This window comes from Aythya marila (genome assembly GCF_965140915.1).
Source record: "Aythya marila genome assembly, chromosome: 24".
Classification (NCBI taxonomy): domain Eukaryota; kingdom Metazoa; phylum Chordata; class Aves; order Anseriformes; family Anatidae; genus Aythya; species Aythya marila.
In genome coordinates, this window is record NC_139065.1 from 4,402,984 (window position 1) to 4,425,895 (window position 22,912).

Below are 22,912 nucleotides of genomic sequence, written 5' to 3' on the forward strand. Positions count from 1 at the left end.
GTAGGGAGGATTTAAAGCTCCTCGTGTTATCGGTGCTCCTGGCCGGCATTTTGTGCTCAATCCTTTGGATAAGGAAAATAAAAGAATGGTCCTGTTGGCTCTGGGTGTTGGCTGAGCCAACAGAGCTCCAAAGGGGAGCTGTCACTGGCAGCTACAGCTCTGTTTGTTAAGGGCAAATCTGCTCTGAGAGCACCGGGTGAGCCCTGGAAAGGTCAGGCTGGTTAATCACGGGGGGAGGATTTGCTCTGCGGGCCTGCTCATCCCCCGCTGGGACCACAGGGGGCTTTGTGGGGGTGTCAGGCTGCTCAAATCCATGCGCCCCCATGCCAAGGGCTTGCCCTCCCCGGATTTACCCTTTCCTACGGGCTGTCCCTCCTGGTTTTCGGCACGTCTTGGAAATGAGAGCACCGGGGCCATGGTAGCTGCCTGCTCCTGAAATGAGATCTCGAATTTTGGGTGTGTTTAGGGCCAGGGAGGCAGGCTGCAGCCTGTCCCGGCATCGCAGCACCAAGACCCCAGCAACATCCCCAAATCCGTGGGGGCTCCGACAGTCCTTGGGGGCTGGCTGGGGGGGTCTCTGAGCAGGGACATCTGTGAGACGCCTCCTGGAAGGCACAGCATGCAGGGAGCTCCTGTATGGCTTCAACTCTAGGTAGGAAGGACACACAGACAGGGGAGAGGAGAGAAGGGGACCCTGGGGACCTTGGGGACAGCAACAAAGCACAGGATGAAGGTGGCAGGAGCAGGACCAGCCCTCGGGGCGAGCATCCCCTGCCTGGCAGCCGCAGGCATTGCTTTTAGCCCCTGGCTGGGGGGGTCTCCAGACAGAGAAGAGAAACACCAGCAGGAAGAGTTTAAGGGTTTCTGCTCTGCAGGACAGGTTTGTGCTGGAAATGTCCCTGGAGCAAGACTCCAGTGCCTCGAGTTGGGGGCTGCTGGCCCTTTTGCCAACCCAGATTAATCCCCCGCTGAGCCGCATCGCTCAGGGTGGGTGTCACCACCGTGTCCCCTCCGCCCCGGTCCCACGGGAGCTGTGTCCAAGCCGGCCGGTGCGTTTGGTGTCCCCAAAATGCTTCGGTGTGCTGCAGCCGCGGGGCCAGGCACAGGCAAAGCGTGGAGAACGGCTTCTTGCAGTCCCAGGCATTTTTCTCGAGAGTTGCTTAAAAATAAATAAATAAATAAATAAAATTAAAAGTACAGCTCGTTTTTAGGTTCTGCAGCAGCGAGACCGCTTACCACCCCGGGCCGGCCTCCCAACACTACGGCCCCAGGAGGGGCAAGGCCTGGCCCTGGCTGCTGAACCCCCCTTGGGGTCTGTCTGTGTGCCTTGGCAGCGGGCTCAGGGGGGAATCCTCTGCCCCATCGGGACCGGGGCGGCATCCGACAGCGGCCATTGGGGTGCTGAGGGCTCGGGGGGGTCCGTGCAGGATGGGTGCAGCACCCAGGTAATGTCCACAACTCCTCCTTGTGCCTCTCCGTGCGGCCATTCCTCTGCTTCGGCTCTCTCCTGGCCGGGCAGGTCTGTGGGGAGAGAAAAGGAGCCGGGCTGCAGGCAAAGGGTGTTGGAGAAGATGATTTCTCTCCCTCTGCCCACCCTGAGGAGCAAAGCCACCCGTGCTGAGCATCTCCTCGGGCACAGCCCCCAGCCCCCCGCCAGCCCCCTGCCCCTTCCCACCTGCGGTCCCTGGTGAGGAGAGAGGAGAGGGGGCACCAAATGTCCCCCCCCCAGCAGCTCCGGTGTCCTGAGGCCCGTCTGCTCCTCACACCGCCGTCTCCTGCTCCGCGCTGGACTCCTCCTTCTTCCTCTTCATCTTGCAGAAGCCATGGAGCCCGCAGAAGCAGGCGAAGGTGAACTGGGGCATCCCCCAGAGCAGGAGAGGTGTGGGGACACCCCAGGAGACCTGGACGGGGACAGGGAGAGGTGGAGAGATCAGGGCAGCTCCCACAGGTGCCCTGCAGGTGATGCATGAATGGGACAGATCCCCCAAATCACCCGACTGGAACCAGGCTCGAGCCAACCCCATCCCCTCTCTGCTCTAAGGGACAATGGGGACAGACGTGGGGACAGCTTGTGGGGCCTGATGGGGATTTGTGGGCCCCGGGGGCTCAGCTGAGAGCAGCATCCGCTGGCGTTGTGTCCATTTCCAAAAGGATAAAATAATGCCCCAAAGCACAGCCTGCATTACGGCCCAGCAGCTGCAGAATGTAATTATGCAAACGAAAGGCTGCTTTTTTAAAATAAACAACAGATACTGGCAGAAATACCATCTGAAAGTGAAACCTCCGTTTTCTCCCCGTTTTAAATGGTAGCATGGTTTGCAGGTTACCAGCCCTAATTTTGCTGGCAAGCTGTGCCCAGCACCAGTGGGAAACATCCTCACCACATCGTCCTCCAGCCCCATGGGAGCAGAGAGACCCCAGCACCCACAGCACCGCCAGCATGTGGGCTCTCTGCAGAGCCCAAATTCAGCATTTATTCCCCAGCAGCACCGAGAGGGAATAGCTCGGGGCCTCAGTTTACCTGTCTGTGAAATGGGCGCAATGGGCAGCGCTCAGGCTATCGAAGCACCAGGTGGAAATCTGGTGCGTGAGACCCAGAGAGCCACAGGCACTGAGGGCAGCGAGCAGAGAGAAACCCCAGACAGCGGGGAGGGGGGCAGTGTGCAGCCCCCCAATCCCACCACCCTCACCCTAACCTCCCTGCAGCCTTTCCCTTCGTGCAGGGGGGATGTCTGCCACCTCCCTGCCTTCCCCCCTCCGAGGGGCCCAGCTGCAGCACAAAGCCAAGGGCAGCAGCGAGAGGTTTAATTCTCTGCCCCCCTCCCCAGCCATCTGGGTACCTGCCCAGCAGCTCCCAAATTCAATCAGGCTACCTCTGGAGCTCACAAATCACGACAACAGGCTCTTTAATGAGTCTCCCGTTCTGAATGGCTTCCCAGCGTAGCGGCAGGTCCCCGCGCCTCTCTTTGTGCTGTTGCTTTTTGTTGGGAGCCTGAGAATGGGATTTGGGAGGGAGCGGCTGGGGCAGAGGGGCTGCGAGGGGCTGCTGCGCCCTCCCGGCTCTGCAGAGCTCCAGTGGGAGCAGAGCAAAACCCCTCTGCCTGCAGGGAGGGGGAAGCCTCAGGGACCAGTCCCTGGGTGGGCACAGTGTCTGGATCCGGCACTGCACACCCCCAGGCTCATGCAGAGCTCCCCACCACAGCATCCCACCCTGCCCAGCACTTTATTCATCGGGGGAAAACGCCTGTGGCAGACCCCCCAAGAAGGCTGGGCTGAGCCATACCCGGTCCCCCCATGCCCGTCCCTGCAGCCCCGTGCCCTCCACGTCTCCCCGTGCCCATCCGTCCCCACGCTGCAGACACAAAAAAAAAAAAAAAAAAAAAAAAAAAAAAAACAAAAAACCACCAAAATCCTGGGCGGTCGGGCTGGCAGGACCCCCGTGTCCAGTAGGGAGCTATTGATATATTTAGAGGAGCTTGTAACGGCGAGGCTTTTCAGGCTGACCCTCTGCCTCCCATTCAGGCAGCGGACAATGATGAATGAGCCCCGGAGAATAGAGGCAGCCCAGCTGAGGCTGGCGCTCCTGTTCTTCTTGAAAAGGTAGAAAAAGGATCCTGAAGGAGCAAGGAATAATTAAAAAATAAATGAACTGGCTTGGGCAGCGATGACAGAAGCCCTGCTTGATTTGCAAGGGCTGGGCATGCTTCACAGACCCATGCTGCCCTTTCTATTCAAGGGAGAAGATCCTTTGGATAAAACTCGGCTGCAGCAGGGAAAATGCGAGGAACATTAAAAATGTAAAGCTAGAGAATTCTCTTTAGTCAACTGCATAACCCCAGGCCATGTTTGTCACTGTCACAGTGATGAATTGGGAGCTGTCTGGAATCAGCATGCTCACTTTAATAATGTCACTTTCCCTGGACCCTAAAAAATGTCTTTCCGAACCAGCTGGACAGAGCCAATTCCTTAGCCCAGCAATTACCCGTTTCCCTGGGTTCTGCCTCGCATCCAGGCAACTCTCAGCAGCGCAGGCGAGGTGGGAAATCTTCTCTCCCTCTCGCCCAGCCCCAGTTCTTCCCCTCGAGACCCCGACACGCTGCCCTGGGCTCAGCACATCGCCGTGGGGATGGGCTCAGGGTGGTGGCTGCTGGGTGGCCCCGGTGGCCACGGGCATGGGGAAGACACGCACAGGATCAGGAGCCCACGTTTTGGCTGATTTTCTTAGTTTCCTCTGCCCCAGCTTTGCTTTTTTTTTTTTTTTTTTTTTATTTTCCCCTCCTGAGAAATACAGTCGAGTTAACTTTTAGCTACTTGGTTGAAAAAAAAAGCATTAAGTTTTGCATTTTAAGCCCTGAATTTCAAAGCTGCCTTTTGCCGCCAGCATGTCGGTTTTTCCTGGGAAATGGGATCATTTGCAATGGAAATCGGCCCCTTTTATTTTTTCGCAGGAACTGAATGCAATTAAACCGTTTGTAACGAAACGTAGAAAAGTTCCCAGAAATTTTATTCCCTTTGCCTTTCATGACAGCTAGTCTGTCCACCTCTACAGCCAAGAAACGATGGATGGTTGGGGGGGAATCTCAAGCCTGGACTTCTAAAAGCTGCTGTGCAGATGCTCAGAGGAGTGCCCCGGGTGGCAGAGCCATGCTCCAGGAGCATCCATCCCTTCGAGGCACCGCAGCACCACGCAGGGCAGCTGCTCCCTGTGCCCCTTTCCTGAGCATGGGAGCCCTCCCCACGCAGCACCCATCACACGAAGGGACTCAAACCCTTCCTGACCCTCGCAGCCGCAGGATTTGCCCAATTTCTCTGTATTTCAGCTGAGCTTTCCAAGCCATTATTTCCTAGGGCTGCTTTTTTTTTCTTCTTCTTTTTATTTTTTATTTTTTCCCTGCAAACCTCGAACGTAGCGCTGCTTACAGCCAAACCTAAGACAAAGCCAACTTCAAAGCAGCGTCTGTAACGAGCAGCAGTGCATTGGAAAGCCAGCAACAGAGGAGACGAGACCGGGCTAAAGCTAACCTGAAAAGAAGCACCATCCCTTTAAGGAGAGATAATGAACGGAGAGGCTGTTGCTTGGCATGTTTGCAGAGAATCGCTAATTAAAACATCGCTTCTGTAAAGTATGCTGATCCCATTGATTCTTCCCCCCACACAGTTAATTTGCTGCTAGGAAGGCAAAGTCGCAAGGGTCCTCATTATAAAAATTTCACTGGCTGCAGCTAATGGTTGTAATTAATAGGTGCAATAAATTTCAAATGGGCAGCCAGGGTGTTCATTAGCTGTGGGCTGACTCAGCACCGGTGGCCTCACCAGTTACTAAATAACCCATTTCCAAGCAGCCGGGAGGAGGAAGGTGCTCGGTGGCACCACCGGCACATCCATAATTCCCCACCAAGAGCAGAGCTGAATAAATAATTCCCAGCAAGTCACAGATTTATCTCGTTTTGTCTCGTTCCTGAATCGTCCAGGCAAAGCTCCACGAGCTCTGCACCAGCTAACTGGGGGCAGGTTTTCTCAACAGCCGTGCGGGAGCAGCCAAGTGACCTGAATTTTGTGTGGGATCAGCACTCGAGGAAATGAGCTCTGAAAACCCAAGTCCTGCAGGAGGACGGGCACACCTCCTTCCTCCCAGCTGCACTTTGCTTTCAGCTATTTACCCCGCGATTTCCAGCGCTGCGAGGAGAAGAGTGCCGGGGTGCCAGCACATCCCGACACCCCCATGGAGATACACCAGTGCTTGCTTCTCCATCTGTGTTTCTACCCCCAAAAAAGCCACTTTCTGGGACTCCTGTTTTGGAGCAAGGGTTGGATGGTGATGCAAGGAGCAGATGAATGCCTGGTGACAATACCCCAAGCCCCGATGAGTCCTTGCATGACGCGCAGACCCGTGCGTGCCCGCTCCGACAGCAGCCTGCATGGACGTGCCACAGCTCTGCCTGCCGGAGATGTGGGCTGTGGCGTGTTCAGGAGTGTCCTGGTCCCGTTCCTGGCAGCCTGCACCAGGGCTGGGCTTAAAACCTGCCCCAGTCCCCACTGAGCATCCCCCTCTGCTCCCTTGGGATCCCCGGTGCCCAGCCCCATGTGTGCTGGGGGCGGCCAGCGAGGTGCTGGCATCCCACGGAGCCCCATCAGGGCTGGGAGCTGTCACAGCTCTGATTAAAAAAAAAAAAAAAAAATAAAACAGCAACAGCTTTTCACTTCGTTATCACCTGTCTGTAATTAAAACGTTCCTAATTGGCACTCTTTCCCCTGGTTATCTCTCGGGACTGCCATCCTCGGGGCTGGGTGACCCAGCAAGAAGCTGCGGCGGCTTTCCCAGCGCAGCGTTACGCAGTGAGCTGGGCACGAGCCGGGTGGCTCCCACGTGCCCAGAGCCAAAATTACGGCTGGTGCCATGCTGGGGGCGAGGAGGGACGGCCGGGGCCAAGGCTGCAGCACAGGGCTGTGTGTCGAGGCATGCGGCTGCAATTTTTCCTCCCTGCAGGGCAGCACAGAACAAGCCCCAACCTCGCCCATCGCCAGCTCGGGGGTACGGCAGCTCCACACCCAGAGGAAGCCAGGGACGGTGGATGCCTGTCTCCTAAATGGCAGTTATTATCTGTAATTAGTGACTTGTCCTGCTCCTGGGAGCTCAGGAAGGCGCAGGAGGGCTCTGGCTGGGCATGGGAGCTGGAGCTGCCCGGGAGCACCCCTGCAGCCACTCGTCCAGCTCTCTCCTCTGGACCTGGGATGGGATTTTGGTCCCTGCCGTTGTGAAAACAGGTGTGTGCTGAAGTCCTCTAAGACACTTTGAAAACACCAACCCAGCCTCCTGTTCTATTCCACGCTGTGAATGTTTTATAACACAAGAGCAGAGGGGTTTTGCTTTGCTGCCTTGTACTCTCTGGGGTTTGTCTTTGCAGGCTTCCCCCGGGCAAAGGGAGGCTCTGAGCAGGGATTTTCACAGACCCAAAAGGGAGCACTGAGAACCCAAATGGGGCGAGCAGCTGCCAGCAGCCCTGGTCCCCGTGTCGTGCCCTGGGATGTGGGTAGCTGAGGCTGTGGGGATGGAAAGGTGCCGGGAGCTGCCCCAGGGAGCTGGGCACAGCCGAGCCCGGAGCTCACCTGATGCTGGCAGCATCTCCTCTCCACGATGGACCCTGTCCAGGGGTCCCTGCCAAGGCCTTTTGCACAGCAGAGTTTGCACAGAAATGCTTGTCCCATGCACGCCTCCTGCCCCTCGCCTCTTGTAAGCCCGGTCAGATGTCCCTCTGAGGATCAAACAGATGGAAAAGCAGGAGCCAAATCGTGCTGCTTAAGCCTTTGTGCACTGCCAGGGAGAGCTGGATCTGCCCAGACAAGGGCGAGAAAGAAAGAGACCTGGCAGAAAGTCACCGGCCCCGGCTGCTGACCACCAGGTGCCGTGAGAAACGTGCCCACAGCTGCTTCCCACCCAGGCTGCCCTCGGATCCAGCCCTCACCAAACACCGGCGCGGTACAGAGCCGCTCGTGCTCCCTGCGTTTCTTTCCTTCTTAACGCCTGCCTTGCTAAAAGAAAAATCAATAGCATAAAGGGTAGTGAGAGCAGGTCTCGGGGGCAGCGTTTCCAGCTGGCGCTCCGCAGACAGGCTGCCAATAATCCCGTTCTGAGAGGCTTTGCGCAACAGCCACCAAAATATTAATGGGAGCCGCGGCTGCTCCAAGGCAGGCTCAGGTTCTTCCCTGGCTCCTCGACAGTTGGAAGCAGACGAAGCTTAACCTAAACCTAACACCAGCAGCCCCGATTGTGGAGTGCAGGCTCCATATCCACGAAACGAAGCCTCCAGCACAGGGACCATGGCACCTGCGAAGGCGCCAGCACTGCCTGGAAAGGATTTTCTCATCACTTTCCCAGCACAACATTTTGGGTTGGTGGCGAAACGGGACCTTCCATGGGGTTTTGGTTCTTTTGCAGTATTCTCCTCTTCTTGCCAATTAATTATCAGAGCGACGCCCTCACCCCTGTCTTCCCAGCCTGGACTCGCACCAGGGCCAAGCCATGCGTGGCCGACGCAGGATCTGGCCCTGCTTGGCATGAATGGCTCGGGGCAGCCATTGTGATTGGTGAATTTTCTGAATGAGCAAATCCTCATTAAAAAATAATTAAAACAGCCTGGTGAGATTGGCTTAATTCCTTTCATTTTGACTGATGGTGTTTAGTTTTGATGATTTATGTGCCACAGCCTTGCCAGCTCTCATGCTTTCATTGTTGAAACTCATGGGATTTCATGATTTTCTTCCTTCCACACCTCCTTGAGTCATGGGATTACAGCTGAATCTCAGCTTTCATTTTTTTCAATGACTATTATTTTTAAAGATGCATTCCAGGCTGGTGAACTAAACTTGAAAGCCTGACACCTAATGACTCAAAGCTCAGGAAGTGAGAGAAAAAAAAAATAAATAAAAAAATAAAAATAAAAAAAAAGAACAAAAATCCCTGGCTTCCTGTGCGGTGAGGTGCTTTGTGACCCCCTGCTGTTATTCGGGTGCTGTTGGAGGTGGTGGGGTCGGTGGTACATCGCCCTCCTCTCCCACCCCATCCAGCACCCGTACCCACACCCATCCTGCATGGCTCCACCGCGTGCTGTGCTCGGAGGTGCTGCCCATGTGGATTTAGAAAGTGCAAATTTAAAAATTTACCAAGTTCTGCCTTTTTCTCATGCTCCCTGGCGCCCTTTCCCATCTGATATCCTGGGGGGTGGCAGGGACAGATCAGGGGGTGCCTGCATGGCACAAACCAGGCTCTCCGTGACCCCCTGGCTCTGCAGCATCCCCGCACCAGGGCAGGGCGTGCTGGGAGGATGGGGTGGAGGTGTGGGGGCTTTTCTCAGCCATCCCCCCGGTGAGGGACAGCAGACAAAAGCAGAAAATGGGCTTCTGCCATCACCTGGCGGCCGTGCCCGCGCCGCTTCCCCGGGCGCCCCTTTGGAAATGCCCCTGAGGTCCCCGCCTGCCACTTTTGTTCTGGGGGGCTGCAGGTGGGGACGCTTTGAACCGCGTGAGAAAAGCTCGCTGCAAAGAAAGGCTGCTCCCTCCGCAGCGCCGCGGAGCGCCCTTTCAGCCCCCTGAATGGGGACGACGGCGCCTGAAAGGCCGTGCCCCCCGCCATCCCCGGCCCCTTTTGTCTGCCCCTCCGCTCGCCGCCCCCTGCCCCATCCGTCTTGCTAAACCTCTAAGGCCCCGCAAGGCTTCAATGCCCCCTTTCACTCGTTATTTGTTACCAAATAAATATGGGTGATTAAAAAGGGATCAGGAGTCCGTGTGGTTTGCAGAGGTGCCTGGAAGGTGGAGTCCCTCCCCTGCGTAGCCCATGGCTTTTCGCCCTACATGAGTTAGGAAAAGCAATCACATAGGAATAAAAAGCCATAGACCACAGCAGAGGGCTTACCGAGGATAAGCCAGCAGTCTTTGGGGAAAGAAAAGGAAAAAGGGAAAGGAGGGGGGGTGGGGAAAGCAACCCCCCTGTCTAAGCTGTCACCAAGAACCTGCTCCCCCTGCGCTGACCTATAAATCCAAGGAAACCCATCCAGCCCCCATGGCCTCTGCCAGGTCACCTCTCGGCATCGCTCCGGCCACTGCGGCGTCATCCCCAGGGTCCCTGCAGGACAGCCATGGCCACCCCTGCCAGCTCTGTCCCCCGGGCAGGGACCTGTGGGTTCAGGAGCCTTTTTTACTCCTTACACTGAGTTAACCATGCTTGCAGGGCCAGCAGCCCCTTGCAGCAGAGGTGCTTTAAAGGCAGCGTGCCCAAGGAGCAGAAAATTAAAAGGTTTATTTTCCCTTTGCCAGTGTCCTGGCTGAAGCTACTCCTTATCTCCTTTCTAAGTGCCGTGTGTTCCCCATCACATCACTCTGTGCTGCTTTTCAGGATCCCAATGAACCCGATAAAGCTTGAGTTGGAAGCCAGGCAGCGCTCTGGCTGCAAAGGGAGCAGCAGAGGCGCACACCTGCAGACCAGGCACCCCTTCTGCAGGGTACCGCAGGTAAATCCCCTTTGTCAGCAAGGGGGAAGGAGCTGGGATCAGGGTGCTGCTGCGCCCTGTCCTGTAGCTGTTTGGGAAATGGGACCCTGAGGGCTTTGCCACCATCACTCAGCAGCAGAATGGGGAACAAGAGCTGGCCCTGGCTCACCTGGCAGCGTCACGGGCGGATGCGCCGTGCGCAGGGAGCCGAACAGACCTGCCTTTGTCAGGGGAGACAAAGGGCTAAAGAGAGCTCTGGCTGCAGAGCCGCCTGCCGGGGGGGGGGAACCTTCCCTGCTGCCTTTTGGGGGAACCTCCATCGCTCCCCCACCTACCCCGAGGCAGCCACCGGAGAGGCTTCTCAGGACAAGGTGCCACATTTCACGGTGAGCAGCTGCTCCGGGCAGCTCTGCCGAGAGCCCGACACACACCTCCTTGACCTTATTCTTTCACAAAGCCTCTGCATCTCCCTGCACCTGGGGGAGCTCCTCTGGTGGCCCCCAAACTGCCAGCTTGTGCCTGGAAAGATGCTGGCTTCTGCCTTCGTTCTCTTCCCCTGCCCGGCCTTGGGCTTGCTCAGCAGCAGTGGCTGTGAATTGCCAGGAGCTGGTGAGGTCAGCTCTGCTGCTGAGCCCAGGAAAGTCTCTTTCTTGTTGCCCTAGCAAGAATCCTGGGGACACTGAATGTTTCTAAAACTATGCAGCCACCAGGTTTGGAAGGGGGAAGCATTCTGCACCCTGCAGCTTGGGAGAGCAGCGACCAGGACTTTGACCTGCAAGCCAAACTTGTGAAGCACAGGGTGGCTCTGAAGTGCCGTTTCCCAAGGCATTTTCTCCTTGAACTCCCGCGTGTGAGTGGCAAGAAGAAAAGGCCACCGTGTGCCACGCTCTGTGACGCAGCCACCCTCGTGTCCCAGCCCCTTGCCCTGGATGTACCCGTGGGCAGAGTGGCCCTGAGCCCTGCAGGATCAGCCGTGGCTCAGCACCAGCACCGTGCCTGGGTGCAGGCACTGCCGTGTGTGGCTGCAGGTGAAGACCCCGGTGTGCACCCATGGGTGCCAGGTGCCCTGTGCCCTTCTCTGTTCCCCAGCTCCGGCCTCCATTTCCCAGAGCCTCGTGCACCACGGGGTCGAGGCGTTATGGTCAAGCCACACTTGCTGCCCCTTTGGGGCACCCAAGACCTTCCCGAGGAGGCTGCACCCACCTGCGGGCAGCTCCAGCACCACGCTGCTCTCCCCTTGGAGGTCCACCAGCCCCACACCGTGCCACAGGGACCCCGAGGAGCCGGGCAGCCCTTGGGCACTGCAAGCACCTGCCCACACCTCCCCGAGGGCGCCCCGCAGCCGCCGGCCGAGCGCGGCTGACCTCACCTTTGGCAGCACGGCATCCTCTCCACGGGAAGGGCACCACGCCAGCACCACGGGCTTTGGGATGGAGCCGCCACGGCATCGCCCGCTCCGTCCTCTCCTTCCTGCATCGCCCTGGTCCCCCCCAGCAAGACCTGGGCGCCAAAGCGATGCTCCCTGCTTGGGGGTGCCCAGCACCCCTGGCACCTCCGAGCTCCGGGGGCTCGTCCCTGCAGCCCCGAGCCCTCCCTTGCTCCCGCTGCCGTCCCCAGCGCCCCGTCCCCGCATCCCCGCCGAGCCTCGCCGCGCGGTTGCATACTTGAAATGGTTGTGCACCGAGGGGCCGGGAGCGGGGGGGCGGGGGTCAGGTATTTCTCCATCCCCGGCTCCAGAGAGCCGGTAACAAAGGCGCTATTGAACTGCAGCCTCTCTGGTCTGTGAAGCAGAAACCTCTTGTATCTACTTCAGTGCCTTTGATCTAACTCCCCCAGTGGGATGGATATTACTCATGTCCTGCTGCTCGGGTACTGCTGCCAGAGCGGGACGGGGGGGACGAGCCTCCCCCGCTCCTCGCCCTGCACTGGGAAGCATCCAGGAGCACCCAGCCATGGCTCTACCTCCCTGTGGCCCCTCTTTCCGCCCCCCTTTGCCCCCCAAAACTCGTCGCTCTCCCAGCGTGCCGACCGGGCGCACGGAGGCGGCAGGAGCAGTGCTCTGCGCCTCGCATTCCTCTCCTGTAATTAAAGCCGGTGTGCTGGGTGGAGGGGGAATTTCCCAAAGGGTTTTGCTGGCGTCTGGACAAGGGTCAGACAATGAGAACATTTGACAGGGTGCCCAAATCCGCCGTATCTTGGAGACGCTCAAAGCCTCCCCCGTGCTGTTTGTCCCAGGCGCAGGCTGGCCGGAGGAGGTGGGGGCCGTTTGGGCAGGTTGGGCGCTGGGCAGGGGGGCAGCAGCTCGGGGGCTCTCCCTAGGCCCCCCCAGCCTTCACCCCAGCCAGACTGCCTCAAAAACACGGGCCCAGCTGCTGGCACCTGCAAAGAGTGAGCACTATTGCATTGCTCTGAAGCTGTGTCCCTCCTGGGATGCCCCAGAAAATCCTGGGTAAAGGCACCAAACACACCTCAGGGACTCTCGTTGCTTAGGGTGATGCTTTAAAATGCATTTTGCTGCCTTCAGCCAGCTACCTGCCTCGCTCCCTGCTGAGCCAGGGGCACTCGGGGCTTAGCCTGGTTCCACCAGTCCCGGGGGGCACCGGGATGCTGCCACAACCTGGCTGGAAATCGTCCCGGCAGCCCAGAGGCACCGGCATGCTTCTGGAAATCCTTTTCCCCTGCCTTCCCAGCCGCTTTGCAGCAAACCTGGTGCCCGGCAGCTCCCGGCAGCACGCAGAGAGCCGCGTGTCAGCGGCACCTCCGGAGCTGTCAGGCCCCTGGGGTGCCCACACAGCAGTACCCAAAGTGGGAATTACAGCACAAGAGCAATGCCTCCCAGGAGCCAAGGGCTTTCAGCGCCGCTTCGCCTTCCCCTGGGGCTCATCCCCCCGTCCCCAGCTCCCTGCTCCACGTCCCAGGAGCGGGGAGAGCGGAGACGTGCAGAGTCTCGCCGGAGCTGCCTCATCCCTACTGCAAGGGGGAGAAAAACCAAACCACACTGCTGAAAACGGGGAAGGAGGGGATGGACGGACAGATGGACGGATGGACGGGCATCCAACACAGACCAGCCACGCCAGGCTCACCGAGGGGATTTTGTTTTCCTCGGTGGTCCGCAGCGGTGGCATCCCTACGAGGTGCCATCAGCCTTTCCTTTAGGGGATCATCTGAAGCCCCCTGCTCAGCCCTTCACCCCCCAGCCCCTTGCTTGCCCCTTCACCTCAGGACAGGGTGTGCGGGCCCGAGCTCCTGGTTAGTTTTTAACCATTAACTTTATAACTTGGGGAGCAGTTGATGTCAGCGTTGGGCAACGATCCATTTCCAAGCTGTCTTGACAACTGGCTCCAGCGCAGCAAGATTAGATCTGCTAATCATATTTATAAGGCGCCCAGGATCATGAATTGGGCATTCGGAGAATATTTGTCATTGTAACAATGTCATTTCCAAGCCTTCAGCGTGCATTTCCATGTCCTCCAAGCCGTTAGGGTTGGACTTTTTGGCTTTATGGGAACATCTGCTTGGGGAAGAAGCGGCTGGAACACGCTTGTTGTGTCGGTGCTGGGCACAGCTGAGGTGCACGCTGTCTGCCACCTGTACGTACCACAGATGGGGTGATATCGGGGCTATTTATGGGTTATAATCAGCTTCCTCATCACCTGAGTTCCCACCAATAGCTGCTTTAACAAAACACACAGAGGCAAAATCTTTTAACCCCCCAGCTGCCTGGCTCCTGCAGGTAGTAGAAAGGAAGGGCAGGTGAGCTGAGCGCCTCCCGGGTGACGCACAGCACCCTTAGCGGTGAGCTCAGCAAGCAGACACGGTTTTTTTTTTTCCCCATTGCCCCCAAAGCAGGTGGCTGGCGAGGAGACCAAGCTGTGTGCAGCACCCGTACTGAGATGTGCTCGATGCATCCGTGCTTGATGCAGCGCTGCGAGCGCTGCAGTGTGGCGTTAGCGAGAGCCCAGCAAAGCCCAGGGCCCAGGCTCCTTTCTCAGGATGCTTTGGCAGTCACAAAAAAAAAAAAAAAAAAAGCAAACAACAAACACAGACCCAGAAAAAGCCCAAATAGTCCTAATTTTGCAGATGTATATGCAATCACACGCTCCTTCCAAAATAGAGAAGGCAACACAAAACTGTTCAGCTTTCTTGTAAGGAGAGGGATATCTGCCCCTCCTCGCTGCCCAGGCAGCCCGTGGGATCGGTTTTCCTTTTCCAGGGGATCCAGGGCCCATTTTTCCCTAACTCAGGGAATTATGCAGCAAAAATGGGGCTGGAGAGGTGCCGCGAGGCTCTCTGGAGAGGCTGCCCCAGCACAGCACAGCCCAACACCAGGCTCCTGGACGGGCTGCTCCAGGGGTGCCTGAGGTGGCTTTGGGGAGCAGAAATGTTCTCGCAGGAACACGCAGCTCTGAGCCAGGAGGGAGGTTTTGCAAATCCAGTGAGTTTGTACAAATTGGCTCCAGGTACAAAGCCAGCTCTGCGAAGTTGCAGCCTCACCTTCCCACCCTCCGTTTGGAACAGCGTGCCGCTTCCAGCTCTCCTGTGCTCTGACCCAAAACCACACATTTCAGGTGATTGGAAACATAACAAAAGTTTTTTCCTCTAGGTGAAACAAAACGCCCTCTAACCTTCAGATGATTTTGTTTCCCAGAGTGCTAAAAAAGCTTCAGGATACCTTCATTTTGGCTTGACTCCTTGGTGCTCCTGTGCTCTGCAAACCATCAAACAGAGCAGTCCTTAGCAGGGCAGCCAAGCAGCCCTGGGAGGGCCACATCCAGCCCTGGGACCCCGAAGCCACTGCTTGGTGTGTCCTGGGTCCCTACGAGCCCTGCCAACCCCTGAGCCCCCTTGCTCAGCCCAACACACACGGCGTGGCTGCTTTCTCTGGCTTCTTTTCCAAAATGAAGGGATGAGAGAGGCAGGGAGGGAAGGGACAAGATAACGACCGGGATCTGCTCCTGCAAACCAACCACCAATTTGCCACGCAGCCCATTAAGAGAGGGCAAACGCGACTCGGGGACCCAGGTAACCCAGATCCTTCACGGCCTTTTAGCACATTCCTGGTCACGGCCGCCTCAGCTCCCGCGGCCCCAGCTGTAATTAAGTCTGGGCTGCGAGGCAGGAGACGCTGCAGCAGCCGGGGGGGAATTTGTCTGGGTTTGGAGGAGGAGCACACGGGACTGATGAGAAATGCTCTTTCTAAGGCAGGGGACGGGAGGGCGGCTGCAGCCTGTGAAGCCAGGCTGAGCTCAGCCCCAGCTCGAGCCCCCTGGGCAGGATGCAGCCGTCGGCACCCAGCCGAACCTCGCCCCACAGCCTGCTCCCACCCAGACCCCTTCTCCTCGCTGCCACGGGGGATTTGCAGTGGCACGAGTGAGAGAAGCTGGAGCGTCCCCGTGGGGTGCTGCTCCCCATCACCAGCTGGAGGCAACGGGCAGGAGCTGGGGTGATTTGGACCCAAACGGGACGGGACGATGATGTGCCCGTGTGGGAGCCACCGCCGTGCGCATGTAGGTGCGTGTGCGAGGCAGAAGGGTGGCCGAGCCTCACACAGCTCTTTGTGCCCTCCTGGGATCTGGAGCACCATGGCCAGGCACCACGAGGCTTGGGCTCACTTTGAGCCCCCGGGGGCTCCTCGCACCAGGGGAAGATGCTCAGAGGCGTTCCCCTCGATGGAGGTCGTGGGCACGTCCCCAGCACGCACCTCGCTCCTCGGCGGTGACCTTCCCAGCCTTCCCACCACGTGAAAAATTCAGCAGTGTCAGATCTAAGGTGATGCAGACGGGAGATATTTGTGTTTCGTCTGCCGTTGTTTGCCGTTACCAGCGATTTGTCATGTTCTGCTGACAACCCACCAGGGACCCGTGACATAACGTGACACCTATTAGCATGAGGACAAATCCTGATGGAGAAAGCGCCTCTCCTCCACCTTGGGAACCTCTCCTCCCCTGCTCACCCCCGTGGACACAGCACCGGGGTTCTGGGTGACAAGGGACAGCCACAGCTGGGGGGAGATGAACCACAGGGGCAGACCCACAAGCACAACGTGAAGGTGCCCCGAGCTCACACCAAACCCGTTGTCCCTTCCCAGAGCCATCCCAGCCCCACTCCCACGAGCCCTGGCCATCTGCAGACAGCAGGAGGGGACATCACCGGGTCCCCTGGGGCACCCCAGCACATCAGCTCGGGGTGGGTCGGGGGCTCTGCTGCCCTCCCCTCCCCATCCTTGCCAGTGCTGGTGCTTGCAGCAGAGAAAAATTGTTATCCTCTGTAATGGGCTATCGCAGCCCAGGCAGGCGAGCACACACACACACACACACGAACACACACACACACACACATGCACACACGTACACACAGTCTCTGCAGCACCCGGGCTCTGCCCAAGCCACGGGGCACCGATCGCTTTCTCCAGACCGTGCCCGCCCTCAGGACCCCGCCACCGTCCCCTTGCTTCCCGTAGCCAGGCACGTACGAAAGAGCAGCCGGAATCAAAAGGCACCGAAATCGAGGCGATGCCCATCTCGCTGTAATTAATCCCTTTTCCCCTCGCTGACATCACTGCTCCCTTCAGGTTAACGCACGCACCGCTTCCCTTATCTTTCCTCGGGATTACCTCATCGCAGAGCCCAGCGCTCTCCGCCCTGCCGAATGCCAGCACTGCCGTTTGAACTGCAGGTTCCCAGCCGGAGGAAGGATTTCTCCGGTGCCGTTTCCTCAGAGCACTGATCTCTTCCTAGCACACTGACACCTGGCTCTTTTTTTTTTTTTTTTTTTTTTTTTTTTTTCTTACGGGACTCGATGCTGTTCGGCAAGGCACAAGCTCTGACAAATCTGCTCCTCGCTCTCCAGTTCACGCTCGGGAGAAAGAAAAACACTCTGCTGCCCCGGGCACGCTTCATCATTCTCCTTGCCTGCAAGCAGGGGCCGATGCACGGCTTTTACACGCGGTGCAAACAGTGCAAAAGTCCTTGTGTGCATGCAGGCACAGTGCTCCCCCCCCCACCAGCATGAGTGAGAGACAAAAAACTTCTCACGTATGTGCAGCGACGTGTGTTCATGAGCAGGAACACTCATACAAGTGCACACCTCGGGCTGGCAGGCACCAGCTGAAGAGTTGCTGTGCGATCCAGCTGAGCAGCACCTCGACGTGCTGCATGCCAATCGTGGCGATGTCAGCAACGTGAAAGCACACACACACACACACAGCCTCACAAACAGTCACACACGGCTGAATTATGACTAACTGGTGATTATTCCTGCCTGAAACAAAGAGAATTTACATATATATATATATATATTTTTTCAGCTAATCCTATCTACAGACACAAGAACACAACTGCTGCAAGCAAATGCCACGGATTAGCCCCGAAATGCCGCAAATCACTGCACGGAGCTACATCCCCACGCACATCCAGGAACACATTTTCCAATATACACCGTAACCAGACGCAGAGCAGGAATTTCTCCGGGCTGCTCGTGCCCGGGCACTGTGCAGGCAGTGCACGCACACCCGCTGCTGACTGCAGGTGGCCGGGTGCTCGCTGCCCGCCGCGCACTGGGCACGCAGCGTGGGCTCGCTCTGATTCACCGTCTCTCCCACTCACACACACAACTCCACTACGCGAGGCTCGGAACAAAGAGAGAGAAAGAGAAAAATGCCGCCTTACTTTCTTTCTTTTCTTTTTTTTTTTTTTTTTTTTCCCCTCCTCCTCTCTATTTCAGGACTTCGGCGGGACCGGCTCTTTCTTGGGAGGCGTCATGAGAAGCGAGTTACCAAACCGCCGAGCGCCCGTGCGGAGAAGAAGCGCTTTTGGCCAGCGGAGAAGAAGAGAAGGAACAAAAGCCCGGCAATAGCAGCGGGGCTGAATAGGTGTCTTCCTAATTGTAGGGGAATCGTGTGGCTGTGTGTGGCGCGGGCGGGAGGGGCGATGGGCAGAGGCCTCCCTCCCACGCCGGCTGGGGACGGCTGCCCGCAACCCCGGGGTGAGCTCAGAGCATAAATTACCTCCAGCTCCCGCTCCCTGCTCTCCCCGTTGGGCTGCGGAGCCGCGCACACGTCCGCGTCCCCAAGCCCTGCACGACCCGCCGGTGGCATGGGGACAGGGATGGGGACGGGGATGGGGATGGGGACGCCCCCGCGCCCCCCGTGTCCCCACCCAGGCAGGGGCTCCGCTCGCCCCCCGCACCCTCTCCCCCTTCCTCCCCTCCTGCTTTGTCTCCGGCCCCCGTCTCCCAGCCAGGCAGACACAAAGAGCCTCTGACCTGGGAGGAGAAATACCGGCTTCCAGAGAGAAACACCCGAGCTCTCCGATTTGTGCTTTCAGCAGGCAGGGAAATTAAAAATAGCTGGTAATGCTCGAAATCAGAGGCAGCATTCCTTCCCTAATGAGTATAATTAGCGGAGTGAGGATGGAAGCGTGTTTCCCCCGCTGCTCCCCGGATCCTCCGGTGTCTCCGAGTGCCAGCCGGCGTGATCTCCTCCACACGCTTCAGGGAAACAGCCTTTTTCCACTTCCAGGATCTGCCGGGGCAGGAGCTGTGCCTGAACACAGCTATCGACATGCACTTCAGCTGCCTTGAGCTCTTCCTCCATCTCCGTCTCAAAGCAGAGGGGCTCAGACCGAATTAAATCCCCGAACACACAGCCCGAGTCCTCTGGGGTGTGCAGCAGCAAGGAGAAGTCGGATCTGGGACCTGATTTTTTTTTTTTTTTTCCTGGCTCATTGCTATCCATTCACTCGAGCTCATAAATCCTGAGCTGTCAGTGTAACAACGGGTGGCTCAGGGGGGATTTCGGCAGGCTTCAGACCCACAGAGCGAGCTGGTCCTGCTCCCGAGCCAGCGTCCGACCCAACGTGAGCACGGCATCACCCCACCGGTCCCCTCAGGCAGGGCACTGGGCTGCTCCCCCCTGGGGACCCACTGGGGACAGGGATCCCTCCCTGCTCTCTGCCTTGTGGGTGGCCCCGTCGGACACCCCATAAATCCGAATTCAGCCCCGGATTAGCCTCACCCCCGGCTGCATGGCTCCAGGTGAGCGCAGCGATGCGGGGTGGCTGCAGCAGGGTCCACCCAGCGCATCCCTCCCCTGGGCAGGGAGCAGGCGAAGCCCAGCCAAGGCCAGCGTGCTAGGGACGTGGCAGGCAGCTCGTTAGCCAAGGGGCCTAACGAGCTGATCCTCTGGGCTGTGTGCACAAGCCAGAGGAGGAGCAGGAGCACCCGAGCTGCGGCAGGTCGGGAATGGGCAGGGAGGGCTGCGCCTCTCGCAGCATCTGCTCGGCTCTGACATTGTGCTCACTTGGGCTTTTTTTTTTTTTTTTTTTTAATTGTCTTGATGTCCCTCATTTGCATAATCCCCACAATGCAGCGCAGCAGGACTTTTGCTCTGAGCTAATAAATAGATGACAAAAATAAATGTGTCATGTAAGATTTGCTTCCTTTTTTTTTTTTTTTTTTTTCCCCCTTTGCGAGCGAGCTGATGCTCGTGGGGCTGATCTCACAGGATCTGTCAGCCTGGCCTGCCATGAGCAGCAACGCTTGCGTTGCCCGTGGTGCACAACTTTGCCAGATGTTAGACTGGAGCCTGCGAGCCGGGAGCAGGAGGAAAAGATGGCTGCGAAAGGAGAGGATGCTCTCCTCACCCCGCATCAGCCCTCCATAGCTGGCCCTGCAAAATCAGCCCAAAAGCTGGAGGGTGAAGGGCTGGTGGAGGGGCTGCAGGCATCAAAAAATTAATCGCTGGGGTTGTGGCGTGCCTATACCCAGTAACAGGCAGGAAGGTCCCGGGGGTGCCCTATTTTTAGAGGTTTTCCTTTCAAAATCACCGGGCACAGGCTCCCCTCAGTGTTACAGGATTCGGTTTCTCACCTTGAGGAACTTGGCTGGCTGGCACCCAGGGAACCGAGGGGAGCACAACCCCCTGGAAAGGCTCAAACTTCTCCAAGAGAGGCTGCAAATTCACCACGGGGCCCCACAACCCCGGGCACGTTCCCTGCAGGGCTGGGTGCTTCCCTCGGGGGGCTGCTGGACGCGTGGCAGCCCTGGGGAACAGCCTTGGAGAGAGTCAGGGCTGACCCTTGCCTAACCCCAGCTCCGTGCACCGACGGGATTTGGGTCTGATGGCAGATAGCAGCACGACTCATCGGCTTTCTGAAGATTTACTAGGAGCTGGTTACTTTGCAAAGGGTGCTGGCAGCTCTGGAGATCATATCTCGTGTGTTACAGCAGGCGGTATTTTTTTTTCCCCGCAGCCCTGTGATTCTGAAGGCTTCTCAGCTCTTATATAAAAGCGTTTTAGCATTTCCAACTGTGTTGTTTGTGGAGAAAAGCCTGAAAACATGAATTCTAAAGGGTAAAAGCTAGAAGAGAAATAAAGACCTGATAATATATGAGCTTTCTTTCTTCCTTTCCTCTTTTTTTTTTTTTTTTTTTTTTAAACCCTGGCCAATTTTAAATCATCTTTATGGCCGTACATAACTGCCTTCTGGCATGCGAATGCTTGAGCCTGGTGTTACCATAAAGATGGATTCACAACCGCTGGTCAGCGGAGAAAAAAAGCACTGCCTGTGGGTTCTGAAATGCCGAGATCGGGCTGCGAAAGGGGCTCGTCAGCCTCGTGGAGCTGCGCTTAGATGACATCTAACAGGTCCGGGGAGGAGGCGCTGGGCTCATGCCTGGGGCTCCCAAGCAGGGTGGCTCTGGGGATGTCTCCTCCTGTATCGGAGGTATCAGAGGAGGGATGTGAGCTGGCAGTGAGCTGGGCTGGCAGCAGGGTGCTGGGGAAACTGGGGTGCTTCCCAGAGCAGGAAAACAGGAGCTGCAGTGGGTCCTCTCCCAGTTTGTCCCATTCCAGGGGGCTGCACCCAGAGGGTCTCAACCCGGCTCCGCCGAGCCCCACATCCCTCTCCTGGTGCCAGCTGAGGTGGTGGGTGCTGAGCAGGCAAGGCAGGGAGCCGTAAGGCCGGCAGGAAGGAATAATCAGGGGGAGAGGTGGAAATTAGATGAGATCTGGGGGAGAGGCACAGAGGAATGCGGAGCATCCCTCCAGGATGCGGCGGATAATTTCCCCCTTCCCCAAAGCGCTGTGGCGAAGGGATGGGATCATCTGTCTTCATTACATCCCCAGAATAGGCTCTGTCAGGTTACAGTGGAAAACGAATCAATATCCCCCGTGGCCTCGCCGCACACCAGGCTGTGTGCCGTGCTCGTGCTGGCACGGACGGGCGCTGCTCCCCTCCTGCCATCGGTCTCCACGGCCTCAGGGGAGGCAGAGATGCCCAGGTACTGCCACGCACTGTCTATGCAGGCTTCTTCATTTTTAAAATGAGTTCACACTCTTTCTGAGCTGTCTACCGAGGTGTTTTATTTTCCCCTTCCTATAATATCCCGCCACCTTGCTGCGTATTTGCCATAAACACCTGACAATGCTCCTGCAACAAAACCCCCCGAAGCACATCTATCCAGGGAGCAGAAATCCCGACTGGAAGACTTGTCTGAGATCTGAAATCCCTACTGAAGGACTCGTCTACCGAGTCACAACCACACCAGCCCGCTCGGACCGCAAACCCAGCTCACACGGAGTGCCCAAGGCACCCGGGGCAAGGCATTTCCCTCCGCAGGGATGCTCCTCGAGAGATGCTCCAGGTTGCTTTTCCCTGGTGCAAGTCCCAGTGGTCCCAAGGCAGCACCGGGCATCCTCTTTGTCTCCTTCTCACCTGGCCCTGCTCAGTCCCCACTCAAGGGGCAGGGAGCTGAGAAACCCAAGAAATAAAGGCGAGGATTCAACCAGCAGGCAGACCCCAGGCCCAGAGACCCTCCAGGCAGACAAGGTCCCAACCACCGCCTGGCATTTTGTGCTTTACCAGGGGGGTTTTGCAAGCAGCTGTGTTGGCAGCCCCTTGCTGGAGACTGCTCTCCTCCCAGCCCAGCACCCTGGTGCTGTCCCAGCCCACGGGCTCAGCCCCCAGCCCATGCCCACCCTTGGGACCCTTCCCTGGGCAGGAGCAGGACCCGGTGAGCCCCACACTTGGGGAGATTCACCCCGGCTGTTTTCAAGGCAGCTTTCAAAGCCCTGTGCCCGGGCTCCTACAGCAAGCAAAAAGTCTCTCCCAAGACAAGACCCATCCATCTTCCTCCCAGCTCGGCCGCGCGGCTAAAAATAAGCCAATAAAGTAGCAATCACCTTGGAGCAGCAGCAGCTCCATTAAAGCAGATTGGGTTGTGGCACCTGCGCCCCGGCCCCATGACGCACGCCAGCCAGAGCCCCAGAAGCCTTCAGCTGCCTGCTCTGCCCCACACCACGGTGTAAGGGAGGTGGGGGATGGCACAGCAGCCCCCAGCTCTGCCCCACGGCCCCACACTGCTGCTGGGGCTGGCCGCATCCCTCCAAGCTCCACCAAGATGCTCGGTGCAGGTGCAGCCAGCTCCGAGCCTGCAAAAAGGGGCTTGTTGCTGAGTGGCAGCAATGTCTTTGCACCTCTGCCCATCCCAGCAGCTCTCGTGGCCCCAGTTGCCCATTGGGGTCCCCCGTGTGCCCCCAGCCCTGCTGGTTGGGGTTGTTTTGTACCTCTTTCCACGCAGGTGTTGGCAGAGGGGGAGATCCACACTGAAGCGACGTGCGGGGTGTTTGCATCAGTTCCCGTTGCAAACACTCATTTGTCATGTAGATCTCCTGGCATTTTTTTTTTTTTTTAAAGGGTAGATTAATTTAGGGGAGTTCTCAGATCCAATTTCCTCTGGCAATGGCTCTATTAGGCTGTGCACAGCAGAGATACAGGCTCCCGTCCTCCTGCTGCTACTGATGGAATTTGATTCCGCGCTGCCAAATCTGCAGGGCTGCAAACACATTCTCACTCTTGATTAATGTGAGTAATTTCTGCTTGAAAGAAGGTTGAAATGAGCAGCCAAGGGGAAGCGAACGGTGAGGGTTC

General features: G+C 57.6%; 1 protein-coding gene across 3 annotated transcripts; it reads right to left on the minus strand.

Moving 5' to 3' along the window:
- Positions 1-1,230: 1,230 nt before the first annotated feature.
- On the minus strand, positions 1,231-22,615 carry BLACAT1 (BLACAT1 overlapping LEMD1 locus). 3 transcript variants are annotated; one of them, XM_082778597.1, is made up of 3 exons: positions 22,549-22,615; positions 1,676-1,901; positions 1,231-1,521 (listed from the first exon to the last, which is right to left on the minus strand). In XM_082778597.1, exons 1-2 carry the CDS (start codon positions 22,612-22,614, stop codon positions 1,761-1,763), a joined length of 207 nt encoding a protein of 68 aa, XP_082634723.1. In that variant the 5' UTR covers position 22,615; the 3' UTR covers positions 1,231-1,521; positions 1,676-1,760. The 3 variants fall into 3 exon arrangements, with proteins under 3 accessions (XP_082634723.1, XP_082634724.1, XP_082634725.1); XM_082778598.1 differs by lacking the exon at positions 22,549-22,615 and adding an exon at positions 16,597-16,682; XM_082778599.1 differs by lacking the exon at positions 22,549-22,615 and adding an exon at positions 11,353-11,391.
- Positions 22,616-22,912: the final 297 nt, after the last annotated feature.

What these genes read in the sequence shown, in the direction of transcription:
- BLACAT1 (XM_082778597.1), bottom strand. Translation starts at nt 22,614, where the DNA reads ATGCAAACACCCCGCACGTCGCTTCAGTGTGGATCTCCCCCTCTGCCA. An exon ending in CAACACCTGCGTGGAAAGAG is followed by an intron (nt 1,902 to 22,548) that starts GTACAAAACAAC and finishes GTCCCCGTCCAG; the next exon opens with GTCTCCTGGGGTGTCCCCAC.